Source organism: Phoca vitulina, unplaced genomic scaffold (genome assembly GCF_004348235.1).
Source record: "Phoca vitulina isolate PV1807 unplaced genomic scaffold, GSC_HSeal_1.0 scaffold55, whole genome shotgun sequence".
NCBI classification, from domain to species: Eukaryota; Metazoa; Chordata; class Mammalia; order Carnivora; family Phocidae; genus Phoca; species Phoca vitulina.
In genome coordinates, this window is record NW_022589758.1 from 1,902,020 (window position 1) to 1,921,357 (window position 19,338).

Sequence of the window (19,338 nt, forward strand, 5' to 3'; positions counted from 1 at the left end):
ATGTACATCTGTGCTCCACATGGAATGAGAGGAAGACTTGTTCACCCCAAGGACCAATCTTCTCCTGTTGGGGGCGATATCACCCCTGTTGAAAATGCGTGTCCTAACAACGGCTACAAAACCTCAAGTTCACATCTGACTGCTCGTGGCCAGAAATTCCTTAATCAGTAACAATTCAGCGCCGCTTCCGTCAAAACAATTAAATCCAAATCATTTTCAAACTAAAGAGCTGAAGAAAACAGTATAATCTACAAAATACATGAAACTGGGCAAAATATTGCTCGCCAAGTAACATCCCAGTTAATTCTTTTGCATTACTCTCAACTCATCCGGCTCCGAGGCTTGCCCATAGAACCAAGGATTCAATTACTGTTGAATTTTACACATTTCAAAAAGCCAAAAACCGAACGACTTCCAAGAAGACATTTTTCTAGATGGTAGCTATGGGTATTTTAGAAAACCAGAGAGAAACTATCTGGAGAAAGTATTGCAGTTTGCGATTTACAAAAGAAATTAAACTAAACTAACGTTTGCTGCTTACAAACAATGTGAATAAATGGCCCACACAGTTATCCGTGTCACAAAAACAAATCAGTGTTTCATTAGAAAATCACTGTGCCATCTGCATATCTAATTAAGGAGAAACTTAGCCATCTGAAAAGTGCCCAGAAGGCTCATTCATGTTCTATTACATCTCCAAAAAAAAACAAACAACAACAACAACAAAAAAAACAGCATTTTCAAACACACATGGCAAGAATCTTAGTAAGCCTAAGAACCAGAATACTCATTAACCAACGCAAGATATATCCTGTCCACTACTAGGAGTGTCTTATATTGTCTGGAAAATGGGGGGCAAAGAAAGAAAGTCCTCTGTATAAGCCAATAAGAAAACTCTGCATCACACTAAAAATTAAGCCACCTACCTTCACTGGTCCATGTTCATAACTGGAGCCCTGCACCAACTGCAGATAAGACATCATGAAAACATTCAGCATGGCCCATTGTCTGTACATTTTGAGTATTTTAATATCCACTGGTTTACCAAGCAGTTGACATCAGGCAGCGAGAGCAAACTGTTTCAAAAGGCATTCTCCAGAAGGAAAGTTCGAAACCCCAAGACTTCACATGGAAAAAAACAAATAATCAGTTGTGATCAAAATCCAATGAAATGACTTCAATTAGTCAAGGAACGTTTTTGCTCAATCTTATGCGGGGAGAGAGATAAAAAAAAAATTTAAATGCTCTCATGCTCCAAAAATAATCAGGAGGTGGACATGACTTGCACTTGATATGAAAAAGCACTCGAAATTCACTTCACGTCCAGCAAATTAAAAAAAAAAACAAACAAACAACAACCCTTCCACCCTATGCCCCAGGTTCTAGTTGCTCTGTGAGGAGGTGATGTGGTCACCAATGTCAGCAGCCACAGAAGGCTGGAACCCAATTCTGGATTCAAACTTTTTTCGCAACCCTCATGGAAGGTTGAGGAAGCATGTGTCTTAAATCTGACAGCGATTTTGGCAGAAAATGCAGGGAAGTCTTGGCTGTAATCCTGTCGCGTCCCTACCAATAGCAGGGCCGGTTTAAAAACGGACTCAAACCCTCAGGACTGCTGTTACTTTAACGCACATAACCTGTAATGTGAAACCCCAGCACACAGGCATGAATGTTGCATGGAAATTGCATTGCCCGGGAAGGGACCTCAGACGCTCACACAACGACTGCCAGGGACATGCAGAAAGCAATCAGATATGCTTACAAAACTCACCCGTGCGCAAAAATCACAAAACATTCATATACACATGAAAAGGGAAACATACACAAAATGATTTGTTTAAACAGAAACTTAATAACTTAGATCAAAATGAAGAACACTGATTTTTAAAGAAGCAACAATTAGGTTTATTTGCATGGACCAGGAAATATCTTGTGTGCATTGCTATAAAAACCGTGTTATCACTTTAGAAGCATCGGCTCAGTCAGCTTTGGAAACTCAATGTGCTGAATGGATGGATGCCTGGCAAAATTCTAGAAAGCACGGAGACCTGGTCTGGTGCTCTTCACTAGTTTCCAATCTTTGATTTCCAGGTTTGGGCTCTTTCAAACCCATTTTTCGCATTTCTGAAATCAAGAATGGCCTGAGAAATCTCTTCATTGGTGTTCATCACAAATGGACCTAGGGCAGAAAGAGACATTCTGAAAGTTCTGGGTGACGATAATATTTTCTTCTATTACTAAAAACGATATATATTTCTGGAGTTCTTAATCGGAAACCAATCCAGGCATATCTGAGCAGTAAAAGATGATTCTCGCAGCGTCCAATCCCTAAGGACTATAATACAAGTTTCTTGACTAGTATTGTGTAGAATTATAAAGACCAAACTTCAGATAAACAAATCACATAAACAACTGCATCCCACTCAAGTCACTGTTGCAAGTTGTTATCGGCAATGGTCATCTCTTCATTCGAAATATTCTTGGGCTTGGTTCCATTACAACAATTTTCATAGTTGTGAGTTTTTTCTTCCTTTTTTTTTTTTTTTTTTTTTTACTGAGGGGTAATTGACATACAACATTATGTTGTATTTTCAGGTGGAGTTTCAGGTGGACAACACAATGATTCAATATTTGTATATATTGTGGAATGATCAGCACAGTAAATCTGGTTAACATCTGTCATCACACACAGAATTGTTTTTTCTCATGGTAGGAACTTTTAAGATTTCCTGTGTTTGTTAGTTTGATAGCATCAGCTGAGGTCAAGAACTGAACCGATCTGATGCAAAGAACTGGCAAATGTCACAGTTTTGGTGTCTACACAGTATACAAGGCTGTGCCCTTATATGAGGGGTTTGAGTCACTTTTGAAAATTAGCAGCAACTCATTGGCAATAAACAGGAGATTACAAACATTTTGAGTCAAGAAACCATCACATTTTGGTTTCTCTACCAGTTGGCAAACTTTTTCTGTAAAGGGCCAGATAGTATGTATTTTAGATTTTGTGGGTCAAACAGTGTCTGTCTCCACTACTCAACTCTTCTGTTGACATAAGAGGAGACATAGACTATATGAAAGTGAATAGGGATGGCTGTGTTCCAATAAAACTTTATTTACAAAAACATGCAGTGGGCAGATTTGGCCCACGGGTCACAGCCTGTTGGCGCCTTTGTCTAATTCCTACGTTTGAACTTGGGTTTTGCTCAAAGTGGACGAATTGAGGATGGGGGCACAGTGCTAGAAGGAGAGACTGAAGGGGGGAAGAATGGCCATGCAGGAAGAGGCCAGACCCCTGTGGGCTTTGGATGTGGTCTGTGGGAAGAAGTTCGGGCATAATTCTGCAGGTGATCAAGAGTCACTGAAGGGTTCAGCAGACAGTAATGTGATCTGATTTGCAGTTTTTAAAGACTTTGGCACCAGGATAGAGAAGGTATCTGGCCTGTGAGGCTGAGTTGATGGTAGAATTGTTAAGGGCAGCTGAGATACCAGACACAGGAGGCTGTGGGCAGAACAAGGAGTCCAGCTCTGGATATTCTGACATGAAGGAAGTGGAGACGAGAACAGCTTCCTGGCAGAGGTGCTTGGTGTGTTGCTAGAAACATGGATCTGGGGCTCATGAGATAAATTTCATCTGGAGATAGAGACCTGGACTATATCAGGTAGGAAAGAATGACAGAGCTCTCATATACAAAATCAATCCAAGAGGGCACCTTGGAGAAGTCAACTTTTTTTTTTTTTAATTTATTTATTTGACAGAGAGATAGAGAGAGAGCACAAGTAGAGTGGCAAGCAGAGGTAGAGGGAGAAGCAGGATCCCCGCTGAGCAGGGAGCCTGATGCGGGGCTCGATCCCAGGACCCTGGGATCATGACCTGAGCCAAAAGCAGACGCTTAACCGACTGAGCCACCCAGGCGCCCTGAGAAGTCAACTTTTAAAGGACACATAGAAGAAAGGGAAATGGAACTCAAAATGAGAGCAGATCCTGGGCCAAGGACCAATTTCTTGCACGTCGTAATACCACTACAGTCTGGATTTGTGGAGCACCTCTCCCATCCCCTGATTATTTTTCTGAAAAAAATGGTATACTTCTGGGCTTCCATTTTGACACTTTTCTACAGTACGATGCTCTGCTTCTCAATTTATAATGTGCATGTGAATCACCTGGGAATCTTATTAAAATGTATATTCTGTTTCAGGAGGTCTAGAGTGGAGTCTGAAACTCAGTGATGCAGATACTGCTGGTCCGTGGACCACACTTTGAGATGCAGATACTGCTGGTCCGTGGACCACACTTTGAGAAACAAGGGAAGCACTGGAAGCTTGGAGCCTTCAAAAGCCGAGCTGAGGAAGCTTGTCTCCTCGAATCCTTAAGAGGAAGAAGAAAACTAAAACCAGAAAGCATGTTTTTGTTTTTCTTTTCCTTTTGTTCTTTTTTTGCATACTATATCACTAAATTTATTGTTTTTTGAAATCGAGGCATAATTGACACACATTGTATTAGTCTCAAGATGTACAACATAATGATTTGATATTTGTACATACCGTGAAATGATCACCACAGTAAGTCTAGTTAATATTCATCACCACACAAAGTTACAGATTTTTTTTTTGTGATGAGAACTTTTTTGGGGGGTGGGGAGAGAACGGAGGAGGGCAGGGGCAGAGGGGAAGAGAGAATCTTAAGCAGGTTTCACGTCCAGTGCAGAGCCCAACACAGGGCTGAATCTCATAACCCTGAGATCATGACCTGAGCCAAAACCAAGAGTCAGACGCTTAACCGACTGAGCCACCCAGGCGCCTCAGTCTGGTGATGAGAACTTTTAAGATCTATTCCCTTAGCAACTTCCAAATAGGCACTACAGTATTATTAATTGTAGTCGCCATGCTGCACATTACATCCCCCAGAAAGCATATGTTTTTTAATCGATCAACTGTAAGGATTATAAACAAGAAAATTATTTGATAGTCATCAATAATCTCGTAAATACTCTTTCAAACTACAGCTTTCATCTTTTCTCTAGTTAAACCTTTACACTCCCTCCTGAGTAATAAAAATGGTGTGAGTTCAAGCTCTCATTATGTAGAACCCTGGTATAGTGGAGAGCACAAAGCATGGGGTCAGAAGACTAGGGTTCGAATCCCAGCTCCACTACTAATCATCACTTCCCAACAGAGAAGCCAGAGGGCAGAGCGAGGGTCAACTCAACACGGTAAGCAGCAAAAGGGCAGGGTGGTTGGAAATCAGACAGCCTGACTGTGAATCCAGCTATGTGGCAGTAGACAAGCCAATGAACCTCTGTACCTCCACTTCCTCATCTGTAAAATGGGGATGAGGATACCAACCTCTTAAGGTTGTCCTGAAGATTAAATGAATTAATAGATGGAAAGCACTTTGACCCATCATAGTAAATGATAAATACTACCCAAGTATCTGTTATGTAAATAAATAAAATATAGTGATTTCATTTTCCTCATTTATAAAAAGGGACATGACTACATCGATGCTAAAGACGTTTCCTATTCCAACATTCTGTGACATTCCATGCTTAATCTGTAGACACATCATTAAGGACACTCCCTGATAAGAAAAACAAGGTCCTTGGCTAGTTCATTACATTGGTACTGGTTCCCAAACAGCCAAGAGATGGTTGTGGCTGTCTTTAAACACACACAGGTAAAAGAAAAACTTTCTGGGGTTTAAAAAGTAAAAACAAACAAACAAAAAACCCCACAATAAACAAACCAAACAAAATGCTTTGCCTCTCATTAACAGATGTCAAGGCACTTATCTATCTTGTCTGGTTAATCTGAGTTTGGTCTCCTGCTCCTCCACCATCTTGCTCCTCCCTTCTTAATCCGAGTTTGAATGTGCAGGCTTATGCAGTGTTCCCAAGATCCAAGCCTCTGAGAGAGGATTCCCCTAACACGAACGGAGGCGGGGCCCCCAGCAGACCCACCCCTTCGGTCTGTCACCTCATTTGGTCGGACTCTCATTTCTCATCATTGGTGCAGAGGCAATTATTAAACTCAAAAGACTTACATCCCACACGTCCTTTTCCCACCTAAATTCTAGCCACTATGAATAAATATTATGACCCTTCTCAATCTGTCTTCAGGCTTCTTCCAGAAGAACAAATGATTTCAGTGCTCTTCAATCAAGATAAAAGGAAACTAGAACCATGCACCTTTGGAGTGGAAACTGAAGCATGCAAAATGGAGGCCAACCACTGTTGGCTAGGTGGAGTATAATTTAATGTTTTCCCCTCAAGTTATTAATAGAACAAAAACAATGTTTTTTAAATAATCAGTAGTTCTTGAAATGTATGATCAGCTGAGCTTTTTTCCCTGAAATCACTGTGTATACCTGGGAATTCACGCAAGGCAAGGTAATACGATGGGATTTTAAGGCACGCTAAATTTCATAATTAGATAAGTAGACATGTTTTATAGGCAGTTATCTAAATAAGTTGGCAAAAAAATTTCTTAATAAAAATGAATATTAAGTTGGATTCTAGGTGCTTTTAGATGTTCCTCATTTAATAAAACAACAATATTATGAGGAAGTCAAGACAAAGTGAAGTGACTGGTTACTTATTCCAGGAGTTTCTGCCTCCAACTAAAGTCCTATTTCTACTATACCACAGTTCCCTCTATTCATTTTTGTTTTTTAAACAAAGAAGGAGTGACTCAAATATTTTAGAAACTGCCACAAGAGATATTCTTAAGAGGTACCTATTTTTCACTAAAAATACAATGGATTACAAATAGTATTGAAATCACTGTTGTTTTTAGTAAAGATAAAAATGATATTCCAGCAGCAGGCCACAAAACCTTTCTGTAAGTTGAAGTTCCCTATGACAGAATGCAAAACACTACTTCTGTTTCCCTACAGTTCTAAGCTCAATGTCCTACACGTGATAGGTATTCAAGAACTGTTCCTTTAAAAGAAGGAGAGGATGAATATGGAAATAAATGCCATGTATATATTTTCCTCCGATGATGGAACAATGAAACAAAATCTTCGAATTTGTAGGTAAGGAGGACAAAAATCCAGCTATTATTCCCCATAATACTATACATGTATACTACTTTCAAAGAAAAAGAAATCAACCAGGAAAATTGCCATCGTTTGAGGCTTACCATGTTGGACAACTGGTTCTCTTAATGGCTCCCCAGCAATTAGGACGAAGTGGCTTCTCTCAGGATCCTAAAGTTAAGGAAGAAAACATCAAACAATAAACATGCTTTTTTTTTTTTTTTTGAAGATTTGATTTATTTATTTGAGAGAGCATAAGCAGGGGGAAGGGCAGAGGGAGAGGGAGAAGCAGGCTCCCTGCTGAGCAGGGAGCCCAACATGGGGCTCGATCCCAGGACCCCAGGATCATGACCTGAGCCGAAGGCAGACACTTAACTGACTGAGCCACCCAGGCAGCACCCTAAACATGCTTATTTCTGAATGTCAAATTAGGAATAATTTGAAGCTGACATGCTGGCCAGATGGATGATGTTCCTAATTCTGAATATAAATTCCAGAAGTATTTTCTGTGTAACACTCAATATGGAAACATTTATTCCTTAAGATGATTGGTCTTCTCAATCAGCACTCAAGAGTACGTCCAGACCACCAAAAGATTAACCTTCTCAGATAAAGGAGGAGAATGCAAATTAAAAGATTTTCTTTAACCGGAAACACCCTTAAGACAAACCATGGGATTTGCTTATCGTATTACAGGGTTTATAATCTCCCATTAACAATTTTTAAAAGGGAACATTATCTATGCAAATCCAAAAGTAAGGTTTGATTACTTTTGACATTTTTTGCTATTAATGTAAAATATGACCCAGAAATGTTGCACTAAATGGAACCTTCTAAAAACATCCAGGTGACATCTGCTCAGGTAAATTTCTCTCCAAACGGGTCCTATTATATTAAAGTCTCTAAAAGTTTGTCTTTAGAATTAAGATTCGATTTTTTCCCCAAAACTGGAAGTATGAATTACAATGTCCAGTGCCAGTGTGGATGCAGGGAAAAAGACACGTTTATAGATCATTTGGGAGATTTTAAGCTGCTACAGGAATCCTTCCAGAGAACACTGACAGTATGACTCCGAACCCCCACTATCGCTGATGTCCTGTGACCTGGCAATGCCAGAGAAAGCAGAAGAAGAACCCCCACCTCACTTGTGAGAAACAGTAACTGTTGTAAGCCACTAGAGTTTAGGGTGATTTGTTAATCACTAATAGAGAACTGAACGTTACGTAATTCTTTGGAGGCATCTTTTAGGTCTATCTAATTTAGAATAAAATAATAAAGCAATAATGATGAGGAACTTTAGAACAAAGCCTTCAAAAATTGTTTAAAACTTCACCCTATTCTAATAAGATAGCATATTTCTTTTTTTAATTTTTTTCTTTTTTAAAAAAGATTTATTTATTGTTATGAGAGAGAGAGAGGCAGCGTACACAGGAGGGACAGAGAGAGGAGAGAGAGAATCTCAAGCAGACTCCCTGCTGAGGGCAGAGCCCTCCCACAACCCTGAGCCAACATTGAGAGTTGGACACTCAACCCACTGAGCCACCCAGGCGCCCCTAATATAACATTACTTCTAAATATGTGGTAAGATAATTATACTACATCATATTATATTTATATACTTCTAATACAAAGCTTATTAAGTAGAAATCATTATAATGTTACTAGTACCAGAAGACTTATCTGGATTCAACAAAAATAAATAATTTTTTAAACTTCCATGTAGTTAAAAAAAAATTCATATTGTACAGGACTGAAATTGATTTCTCCTTCTGCCTCCAACTTTAAAGTATTAAAAGGCAAGCTGGGGTAGAACGGTTTCTGCAAAAGTCGTAACTTACTCCCTACAGTCCCAGGGCTGGGGTCATTTAGCACAGCCACCCAGCGGGTGCACTAATCAGTTCTTCGTGTTTAAAAAACATCTCTGTTTAACCATTTCCAGGCTCTATTTATTTATACATCATCACCTTACCTATCCATAACCCAACCTGCTGTCACAGTATGCTAACATGAACTCACCTGAAAATCAAAACGCCTAAAAAAGGCTTCTGGTAGTTCACATTTTAAAAAGAGATGTCATAAACTCCGTATACTAAAGATTACTGCTTTAAACTAAGTGCAGACACTCAGTCCCTACTTATTCTTGCTTTAGACATCATGCTAACAATTAGGCTTTGTGGTTTTCAGATCTATGAGGGATTCAGAGCTGGAAGACAGAAAAGTAACTACTATAGAGCAATACAAGAAAATAGCTTAAGATCAATGATGGAAATGAAAAAAAAGACTATGTAAAACAGGCACAGAAGCTTAAAACTTAGTCTAGGACCACTTAGTTAAGCCAACAGGCTCTACCGACATCATCATACATTATAGCTCAGGACAATAATTAATACACATGCTGATGATCCAAGGTTATGAACAAGTTAAATTGTGTATAATATACACTAAGCCCACAGGAAAGGGTGGGGTTTCTATCGGAAATGATGTCTTTTTTTTCCAACATCACGTTTAAATGACTAAAAATTCAACTTAAAAAATGCAGTTATCAAGAAAGCTTTATTCCCGAACGACTATGAAATGGTGAAATTTAAGTGTGAATCAAAAGACATTTGAAAGAAAAGTATTTTAGAAAAATAGTTCTGATCATCGGTACTATATCATATATAATTTAATGTGAATGAAGATGTCATTGCATAATGATTTGAGGTGCTTTTTCAGAGACACGCTTGAGTTTTACGGTCAGCAGGCGGAGAAAGGGTTGGGGGTTACGGGAGAAGGGGCGAGGAATGGCCGACCTCCTTGGGTCATGGATGTGCCAACTCCTCAGAATGTAAATTTCTTCAAAAAAAAAAGTTTTTATTTTTAAGTAATCTCTGTACCCAACATGGGTCTCAAACTTACAACCCCAAGGTCAAGAGTCACACACTCCACCCACTGAGCCAGCCAGGTGTCCCAAGAATGTAAGTTTCTTAATTCAGAAGATGTACCTTTTGTGAATGACAAAGTATCTTCCAGTTTACACATTTAGGAATGATGATCAAGCTTAAAAATAAGAGTTTTGCTTCTTTTGATATTACTTAGATCAAATGATGACTTTCCATTTATAATTTGGACAGTATAATAAAGGGACACTTACATTTGATGTGAAATGAAAAATGATTTCACTGCTGGGTGTTGAGGAGGTCAGGAGTTTGGATTCCCATTTCAGAAACCTGAATGATGGTCCACACTTCCTTTAATGACCTTTCCACTAAATTAACCTCTCAGTAGCCCCTTCTCCTCTACCCTAAACCAGATGTTTGATGTCCTTTTCTTGTTTCTTAAATGTATCTTTTTTTCTTTCCCTATCTAGCCTTCTTTGGTGAAAGCTAATCATCTTTCTGTACTTTAGTAGAGTGCTGATGTGGTTAAAAGTCCCAACTGCTGTTACCTTGAAAAGTCCTCATCTACGGTGACCTTGTGTATAATGTCAAATGATGAAAATCATGCACAAGGAAAGAGAATGAAGAGCTGTTTCAGACATGAGTCCCTGTGAGGATCTCAGTAAATACCTTTTAGGGCTTGATGAAAAGACCCCATACAAAGGCAACGGGAGCCCACTTACTGCTTCATGTATAGTTACCCCACCTGAAGATCATGATCACTTCCAGCCCAGACCATGTCTTTGACTTCAGTGAACCTTCTCAGAGTTCTTAGTTCAGAGTTAGGCCCTTCTGGGTTTACTGAATAATTTCCTCTTACAAATTGCTCTTGTTATCCCGTAAATATTATTGCCAAGATAGGTCCTGAGTTCCACTGATACCAACAATAAATGATCAATAACCAGGTGAAGGCCCTATGATTCACTGAAGGTGTTGATAACTTCTCCACTGTTAGTATGGACTCACAGTCTGATTGATTCTGAAGCTTGAGATGGCAGTAGGACTCTGAGAATGAGTTAAGGGGCATGCTTTTGGTTTAAGGACACCTTTCATAGTGATACATTACCTCAAAACAATTACCAGGAAGAAACCGAACTTTAGCTTGACTTAATTGTATGCATTTGTTCTTACTGGATTTCACTGTTCACACTTCTTAGGCCAATTTAAAGATAAAACAACGAACTGTTATCAGTTTTTAAAAATTAATGGTTATGAATTTTTACCCATAAATAAGCAAAAAAGTTGTCTCTAGCTTTAATAGGGTGTTTTGTTTTATTTCTGTCTTTTGATCTGTATTTGAATCAAAAGGTTAATCTGTATTCATTTACTGAGTTCCCCATGAATGGTGGCAGTTAAGAGTATCGTGACTCTCAAATATTGTTTTGGGGGCAGCCAATGAAGAACCGATTGTCTACCTTGACAAACTACAAGTGAATCTGCTGATGCGTGAGGCTTAAGACTTTCTCAATAGGACATGTCTCTCAAGGTGACATCTAGCCTTTCATATCAAACCAATGTGCTCCTGATCAGGGAGCCATCCTGGCACCCAGAGCACCAACTGTGGGCCAAAGCAGCACAGGGAGCCTTACTCCCTGAAACAGAGGCTGTTTCAGGGTCATCAGTACAGTCCAGGATTAAATGCCCAGTGCAGCATGGGTTTGATCCCAATCTCTAAGAACTCTGAATAAGTTAAGACTATTTTGAAGCCACTGTTGGGAGTTAGGGCTTCCTCCAAAAAGTCAACGGTCTGGCTTAAAGACTCTGAAATCTGGCATAAACCAGGCCCCCTGCAGTTGCTACCTGCCATGGAAGACTTCAGAGTAATAGTCACAGAGGACAATCCACCCTCTGCAAGAAGACAGGGGTCCCTGAAGCCGAAAATGTGCTGACCCTAAGACAAGTCAAATGCTAAGATGGAGCAGGAAACCTGGGGACAGACGTGATCCACATCAACCCTTCGGTGCCCCCCTCTCCTGCCCCAGAGGCTTGGCCACTCTAGAGGAAACCACACATACCACTGGTTAACCAGGTAGACAGGCATGATTGGTGGAAGACTCAGAAGTAAGGAGTACTGAAAGGGCTAGACGGAAGCCAGGGAGTATACCAAATCCTTATTCTTGACCACAACTCAGTGCAAATGGGATTAGGGGGAGCATTAGGAAGTCACATCTTCCTTCTTTAATCCTCAAGCTCAGTTCCCAGTGCAGATAACCCTGACCTGGGGCCATGGAGTGAATCAGGACACTTCAGAGGCTTTTTCTAGCTCTAGAAACTGTTATGTGCCCTGAATCTTCGGGCCTAAAGTATAAATCCTCATTAGGTAACATGTATCTGACATGACTATCTATTAAATTAGGCGTTCAGATCAGTGAACTTTCTAAGCTACCTAGATACCTTCACTATTCCTTCTCCGTTGTAATCTACAGGGACTTGCTGCTATCCACGGACATAAGCATGACACACCCATTGAAATGCTAGTTTTCTAAAATCCTTTTTTTCATAGAAATCATTCTCATGCCTTGCTGCTCCAGCTGTGCTCGTACACAGCATTAATGACAGAAGTGCCCACAACAGAATGGTGCCTTTGGAGCCAGTGAACTGACATTTTCGCCAACTCCTGGCTCTCCCAGCTGCCTCCTGTCTTTCTGGCTCTCCTCGGCAACTTTCTGGCGGTTCATTCCAGCTTCCGAGTCCTTCTCATTTGCAATGTGCCCTCTGCTAGATTACAGGAAGAACGGAGGTGTCAAGTTAAACTGGATAATGTTACAAACAAATTTGCTATCAGGAGGTTCTGGCCTATGTGTAGCTTCCATGCTTCTTTCCTGCACGGGGTCGGCACAAAGGAAACTGTCATTTCCGTAGGTCAAAAGTAGCAATTTCAAACAGTTCAACCTAATAAGAGAGGGCACGGACCCCAAGATCTGCATTTTCTCTGGTGCCCTGGAGGATTTTTTTCTACTTACTTCCTAGTTCATGGTGGTGCCATGGATGACTAAAGCAGCAGTAGGTGAGCTGCCAGAAAAGTGGGCTAGGATGTAGTAATACTTCAAATCCACTGCATTCTACAACCCCAGGGGCAGAGCGCCACACGGCAGTCAGCCTGCCTCTCCACCAGTCACCTACACACTGAAGTAGTTTTCATCCATACTTTGAAAAATTCAGCTTGTCACAGGCTTTTGCACAATTCTCTCTTCAATCTTCTTTATGAAAACGACACAAAGCCATCAGATTGGCTTAGCAGGCTCACAAGAGAGTAAGAGAATCACCCAAGGGAATGAAAGAGAGCCAGGGAAGAAACTAGGCAAGGGGACTCCTAAAATCTCAGAAACTCTACCTAAGAAGCAGGGGTTCAACACAAGAGGGACTACGAAATGCATCATATGCTCCTCTCGGTTCGAAATGGGGCTGACTTGCAAAGGGCTCTCTGTGAGTAAGCATGGAGATCTATATTTACACTCCCAGAGGGCGGATCCATTTTCGCTTAGTCTAAAAATAAAATAAATCAAGTGTCTAAAGAAAGAAAACAAGGAAGACATGTTGCCTCCAGATTCAAATGTCTAGGGGTAAACAACAGAGACTTCAGGTGAGTCCATAAGATGAGCAATGGGTATAGAGAAAACCTTAAAACAAACCAAGAGAAATAAAGAGGTTAATGAAAGGGGATAATAAACGTGGGGTATAGTTTCTTTGCCTAAGAAAGAGAGAAAAATTTCCAGCTGCACTGGAGATTCAGGCATTTACCTGTAAACTAGTAGAAAGTGCAATTTAAGAAAATTAACGATTTTTAATACTTACCTTGTTCTCCACCTGGACACTGTCACCTTCCCCCAGCACTGCTGTGTGATGAGGTTCTATTTTTTGTTGTGCATCATCAGGCCCTATAAAAAAGATGACCCATGAAATCGAACGTTCTTTATAGTACATTTATCACATGGTTACAAATGTGGTTAACTCCTTAGCACTGTAATATTCATTTTAACTTCAGACATAGGAGACTTAGGAATCTCCTTAAATCTCTTGGTTGATTATATCTGCAAGTATTAAAGTCTGAAACTGGCTGGCTTCCAATGTAGAAAAGAACAGGGAGGTGAATCCTGCATCATGTTTCCACTTATACTTTTGATAGCAGGTCTAACAGTTCAATTAATAAGCAAAGTCTTCACGATTACATGCTAATAAGAATGCTTCCTTGAGCAAATTATACATACCTCATAAGAATTAAGCATACTTAGGAAAATTAGTAAATGCCATCATTAATTCCTGCCAACAAGTATTTATGGAGCACCCATAAGTGCTTAGTACTATGAGAAAATCCAAAGAAGAGCAAAGCCAATTCCTGTTGTTGTTTTTTTTAAGTAGGCTCCATGCCCAACGTGGGCTCAAACTCATGACCCTGAGAAGCAAGAGTTGTAAGCTCTACCGACTGAGCCAGCCAGGCACCCCTCAGATTCCTTTTAAACAAATAACTCAAATCTCATTGGGAGGAGCTAAATATATTTTCATTAAAGAATCAGAGAGTAATTCCCTTGAAAACTAAGTAAGTGGGATAGCTAGTGAACTATGAACAAGGCTCTGTGCTAAATGCTGTGTGTGTTGGGGGGGGTGTTTTCAGGATGGCTACGGTTCTATCCCTTCTATAATGAGACTGACAGATGAAATACAGATGAAATTGTGTCTTAGTGCAACAATAAAATAATGAGCAAAGTTCAATGAGAGAATAGAGGTGTAGGGGCTAACTCAGGTCTAGGGGCCCTAAGGATTTGTTGTGGAGCAGTTGACTTGAATAGAGCTCTGCAGGATTACAGAGACCTACACTGGGAAAAGCTAGGAGAAAGGGCATTCTAGACAAGACAATAGCCTGTGCAAAGGTAAGGTGCGGGGAACATGCAGGGCATCTCTAGGGGAAGGGTGATCCTTCTACCACTGCTGTGACGTTTCTCTGGGAAGAATGATGGAAATGTAGACTGGCTTCAGATCAAGAAAAGATTTGGAAGCCATGCTTATCCACATAAAGTGGGGGGCCTCTGAGGAGAGAGTGGGGTGTGAAATGGTCAGATCTATGTCTTGGAAGACATAACTCTGGGAGCAGAGTGTAGAATAGAATGAGGGGGCAAGAGTGAAGTTAGGATGACCCGTTAGGTGTTTAATATCACAGTCTCAGTGACAATGAATTACAGTCTGGCGGCACCTGGCTGGCTCAGTCAGTTAAGCAACTGACTTTGGCTCAGGTTCAGATCTCAGGGTCCTGGGATCGAGCCCCGCGTTGGGCTCCATGCTCAGTGGGGAGTCTGCTTGTCCTTTTCCCTCACCCTCTGCCTCTGCCCCCCTCTAGTACGCACACATGCGCTCTCTACTCTCTCTCAAATGGATAAATAAAATCGAATTACAATCTGAACTGAGAGAGTGGGACGGATTTTAGAGGTGGGGTTAAGAAAGAATCTAAAGGACTTGGCAACAGTGGGAGAGAGGAGTCCAATAGGATCCTCACTAGGAACAGAATAATATAGTGACCTGAAGATGACAGCAGTGGTTCTGCACGAGGGTAGGGAATGGAGAAGCCACGGTGGGCTGGAATAGCCACAGGAGCCTAGAGACAGGAGGTGGGGTTTGGGCTGGTTCTTTCAGTTGGGTAAAAAACCAAGACATGCAAATGGACAACAGAGAAAAGATTGCAAGCAGGGAGAAAAGCCCACAGAGACATCTAAGAGGGATACATCTTCACGACATTTGGGGATATAAATATGGGCATCCCCCTGACACGTTAAAGCTGATTAATCAATTAGGGGATGCTTATTTAAATGAAAATAATAGCTTGAGGAATTATTATATAAACAGACACGTAATTTGTGAATTTTGTGACTACCGGAGTCCAAACAAAGCTATTTTTCTTTCTAGAGAAATCCTCCCTTGTAAACTCCACTTGGGAGATAACCTGTGTGAAGCAACAAGGCTCACTGTGATGCTTGCAAATGTGAAATAGGATTCTAACCGAGTGGGAGTTCTTAACCTAGTCAGTGCAGCCCCTGGACCCATGGATAGAACTCAGAGCAATCACTGGATGGCAGATAAACCACATCTTTCTTTTCACGAACACCTAGCTGAGATGTGGCCTTTCCTTTGGTCATGAATGTAGCCAACAACCACACTGTAGTATTCGCTGGGCCGCCGACTCCATCTCCAGTAGAAATCACAGATATTTTCCTCTCCCATTACAGTGCCATGGCCATCCCAAAACACACTTCATGTGAATCACTACTGAGAATGTAGAGTAGAGCTGCTTGCTTCTCCCTCTGCCTGCCGCTCCCCACAGCTTGCGCTCGTTCTCTCTGACAAATAAATGAAATCTAAGAAAATAAAAAATAAAATAAAACTGGCTTTCCAGTTGGAGCGGGAGAACGAACCCGATTTGAAGCATGCTCATTTCCGTGGCATAAAGGCTCCCACTGTCGTCAATTTCAAGCTACTGATGTGAGGTGTGAGGTCAGGGAAGAGGTGCTCGATGGGCCCCCGTGAGCTTGTAACAGCCAGCCCAGCGCACCACTAAAGGTCCCTTCTCCATCGAAGATTTAGGTCAACAGGTGTCATGGAAGTGAACGATAGGCCTCCTCAGGCTTTCTACTCATGCATGGATTTGGCAATAAAACTGAGAGGTCTGGGAGTCTAAGAATGACCACGTTTAGAACTGGGTAATATCTTTAACTGTGAGATGAAGAAGCATTTTATTATGGGTGCTTTACTGAGATTCCCTGGGCGCAATGGACCATGTCTTTTTATCTTCAGCTCATTCATACACAACGCCCATATATGTTATCCACAAGCTCTACTCCTGGCCCCTCATTTTATGATGTAGCATGTTCCACAATACATAAACCCCAACAACTTATACAGCCCCTCCCCTGTCTTTATGGAGTGAGCTGGCAAGAGACAACTCTCAAATAATGCAGAATTGGGATTCCTCTGCACCTCCTCTCAGGAGAGCTTGCTTGACTGCGGTGTTCATGGGTCTGTGAGCACACGTGAATTCAGAAGCAAAGAGTTCATGTTGTCCTAAGAACACCAATCCTCCCTTTACATGGAGCGCAAATTTCTGCCCACTCTCTTTGCTGCTCTAGGGGAGGAATCACACTGCTGATTCTGAAGAGGCCATGTGAAATGCTCCAGCTTAAGGTAGACCTTTGTTACAGAGGCTGGAGTGAGGTTTCCAGGTCATTCTAAGTGTACCTTTAGCTTCTGTATTGTTTTATGAAATGTTTACAACAGGATCCCTGAAAACAAAGATTGCTTCTATCTTCTTATTCTTTCTATGCTATTTCACCCACCTGGTTATCTCTTGAACCTAAAATTAGTCTCAAAGAAAATATACTTTATTGTTTTTGACTCCTTTCAATTACAAACAGAGCCAAATCAGATAATAAATAGTTTCCATTGAGAAGCTTCGCCAAGAATGTTAAATCTAATAGGGCAGTTAAGGAAGATGTAACTGAAAACAATTGAATTGCAAATATTTTGGTTTGCCTAAGCAGTCCTGAAAGGGCAAAATACTTGAAAACATATTTTCAAGTTAGTGCGGCAGCTTCAGTGTGTGATTAATTGCTGGGCAACTTTTCCCTATATGCCAGATTTCCCTTCTCTTCTCTTTCTAAGGACTGCCATCCCAGTGACTGGCCAATGCACACAGGCTGGCACTTCACTAGAGTTTGATTTCATCAATTTTGTATGTACAGTCGAAGCCCTCTTATCTGATGAAATCAGGATCATTAATTGAAAGAGACAATCAGCTGCCTCCACAACATTTTAAAGTGTAAATGTGCGCACATTTGCCAATTTTTAGAAATACAGTCAAGGTGGGTTGGCTGATTGGATTGAAGCCCTGTCTTTCGAAAGCACACCTATAATGACTATACCCACCAAAATCCTTCTAGATCAGTTGCCCCCATTCTTTTTCTGTCATCTTCAAAAGCTCTTCTTGAGCAATTCACTTTTACAAAGCACTGGACTTAGTTGTTCTAAAAATACCAACTCCTTTTAAAAAGATTTTATTTATTTATTTGACACAGACAGAGAGAGAGAGCTCGTGCCGGGGGCGGTGTGGGGGGACAGAGGGAGAGGGAGAAGCAGACTCCCTGCTGAGCAGGGGGCCCAACGTGGGGCTCGATCCCAGGGCCCCGGGATCATGACCTGAGCTGAAGGCAGACACTTAACCAACTGAGCCACCCAGGCACCCCTAAAAATACCAACTCTTTTTTATACTTACTTCATTAATTTACATAGTGTTTCATTAAATCGCATAATTGCAATTATCGGTGCAAGTGGCATAACAGATTTGAGAACAATCACAACTGCCTCAGTTTGGCTGGAGGGAGTAGCAATGGGCAGGCAGACCAGGGTTGCTGATCATCCTGGGTGTTCAAAGCACCTCACGCAAGGCAGTCCCCATGGAATGAGCACACTTCTCAGTCCAGTTCATTCTAGGTAAGTGGAGGTCAATTCCGAGGGCTTCTAAGTGTTTCCCCACCTTCATTGACATCCAGGAGCGGTGTCAAACTTTATACCCCCCAGAACCAGAAGCAAAGGGCTGAGCACAAACTAAGCGTGAATAATGACTTATTTAAGTAAGTCTGAAAGATTTCACTACCCGCATAAACCAGTTAGGTGTCATTTCAATAACCACAGACAAGTATTTTTAGATTTCCAAATATCTTTTCTCAGCCAAAACAGTATACCTGATACTGGTCCCTCTAGGAGACTGACATCCAAGCTGATAAACTGTCCCACGCTGCGGGGATACAGGATATAAACTCCTCTACCCTCTGATCTCTGTGTTACTGTGTAATGTTATTTCCATCTCAGCTGCAGGGAAGGGGTTCAGCGCCAGTATACTTGGGATCTACTGGCTTTCTGACCGTGCGGTTTTTAGTTTCGATTTTTTTTTTATCCTAGACTGCAGAGATGTCAGCTGAGGGCTGGTCAAAGGACTTGATGCCTCAGTAAATGATGACTGTCAAAGATCTCACTCCAGTAATCTGTCCTGCTGAAACCTCCACCTGTCCTACAACGTACCAATATCTGTCTTGCAAGAACTTCCTGCATCAATTAATATTTTTTGAGTCCTCCTAAATCTCCATTTTATGGAATCTCCGCAGATTATTGTCTCAACCCAAATGGCAGTCTATTTATTCCAGCTCAATGCACATTTATAACATCTATTCCAACAGAATGGAGGTGGCGTGACATTTTCGAAAAGACAATTACTTGCTTATCAGTTCCTGCCATCTGTGGTTTTAAAAGCACAATAAAATTGAGGCAGTAAAGTCAGAAAGCGTTTTCCGGATTCTCTCTTATAGATTTTATACGTCAGTACATATTTAATAGCTATCTCTGCTT

At 41.1% G+C, this 19,338-nt stretch overlaps 2 protein-coding genes across 5 annotated transcripts in view; both read right to left on the minus strand.

Moving 5' to 3' along the window:
- Positions 1 to 1,760, minus strand: part of VEGFD (vascular endothelial growth factor D) — a 37,701-nt gene extending 35,941 nt beyond the window's left edge. Inside the window, exon 1 of the mRNA XM_032389527.1 lies at positions 927 to 1,760. Within this exon, the coding sequence (XP_032245418.1) occupies positions 927 to 1,016 (90 nt within the window). The 5' untranslated portion in view covers positions 1,017 to 1,760. The remainder of the gene's footprint in view (positions 1 to 926) is intronic.
- Positions 1,761 to 1,896: 136 nt separating this feature from the next.
- Positions 1,897 to 19,338, minus strand: part of PIR (pirin) — a 101,837-nt gene continuing 84,395 nt past the window's right edge. For 2 of the 4 annotated variants that reach the window (XM_032389532.1, XM_032389531.1), the window contains exons 7-9: positions 13,750 to 13,832; positions 7,141 to 7,207; positions 1,897 to 2,179 (exon numbers count right to left, since the gene is read on the minus strand). In XM_032389532.1, coding sequence (XP_032245423.1) covers positions 2,067 to 2,179; positions 7,141 to 7,207; positions 13,750 to 13,832 — 263 coding nt within the window. In that variant the 3' untranslated portion in view covers positions 1,897 to 2,066. Of the gene's footprint in view, positions 2,180 to 4,297; positions 4,386 to 7,140; positions 7,208 to 13,749; positions 13,833 to 19,338 lie in introns of those variants that run through there. The other 2 variants (XM_032389528.1, XM_032389529.1) reach the window with 2 other exon arrangements.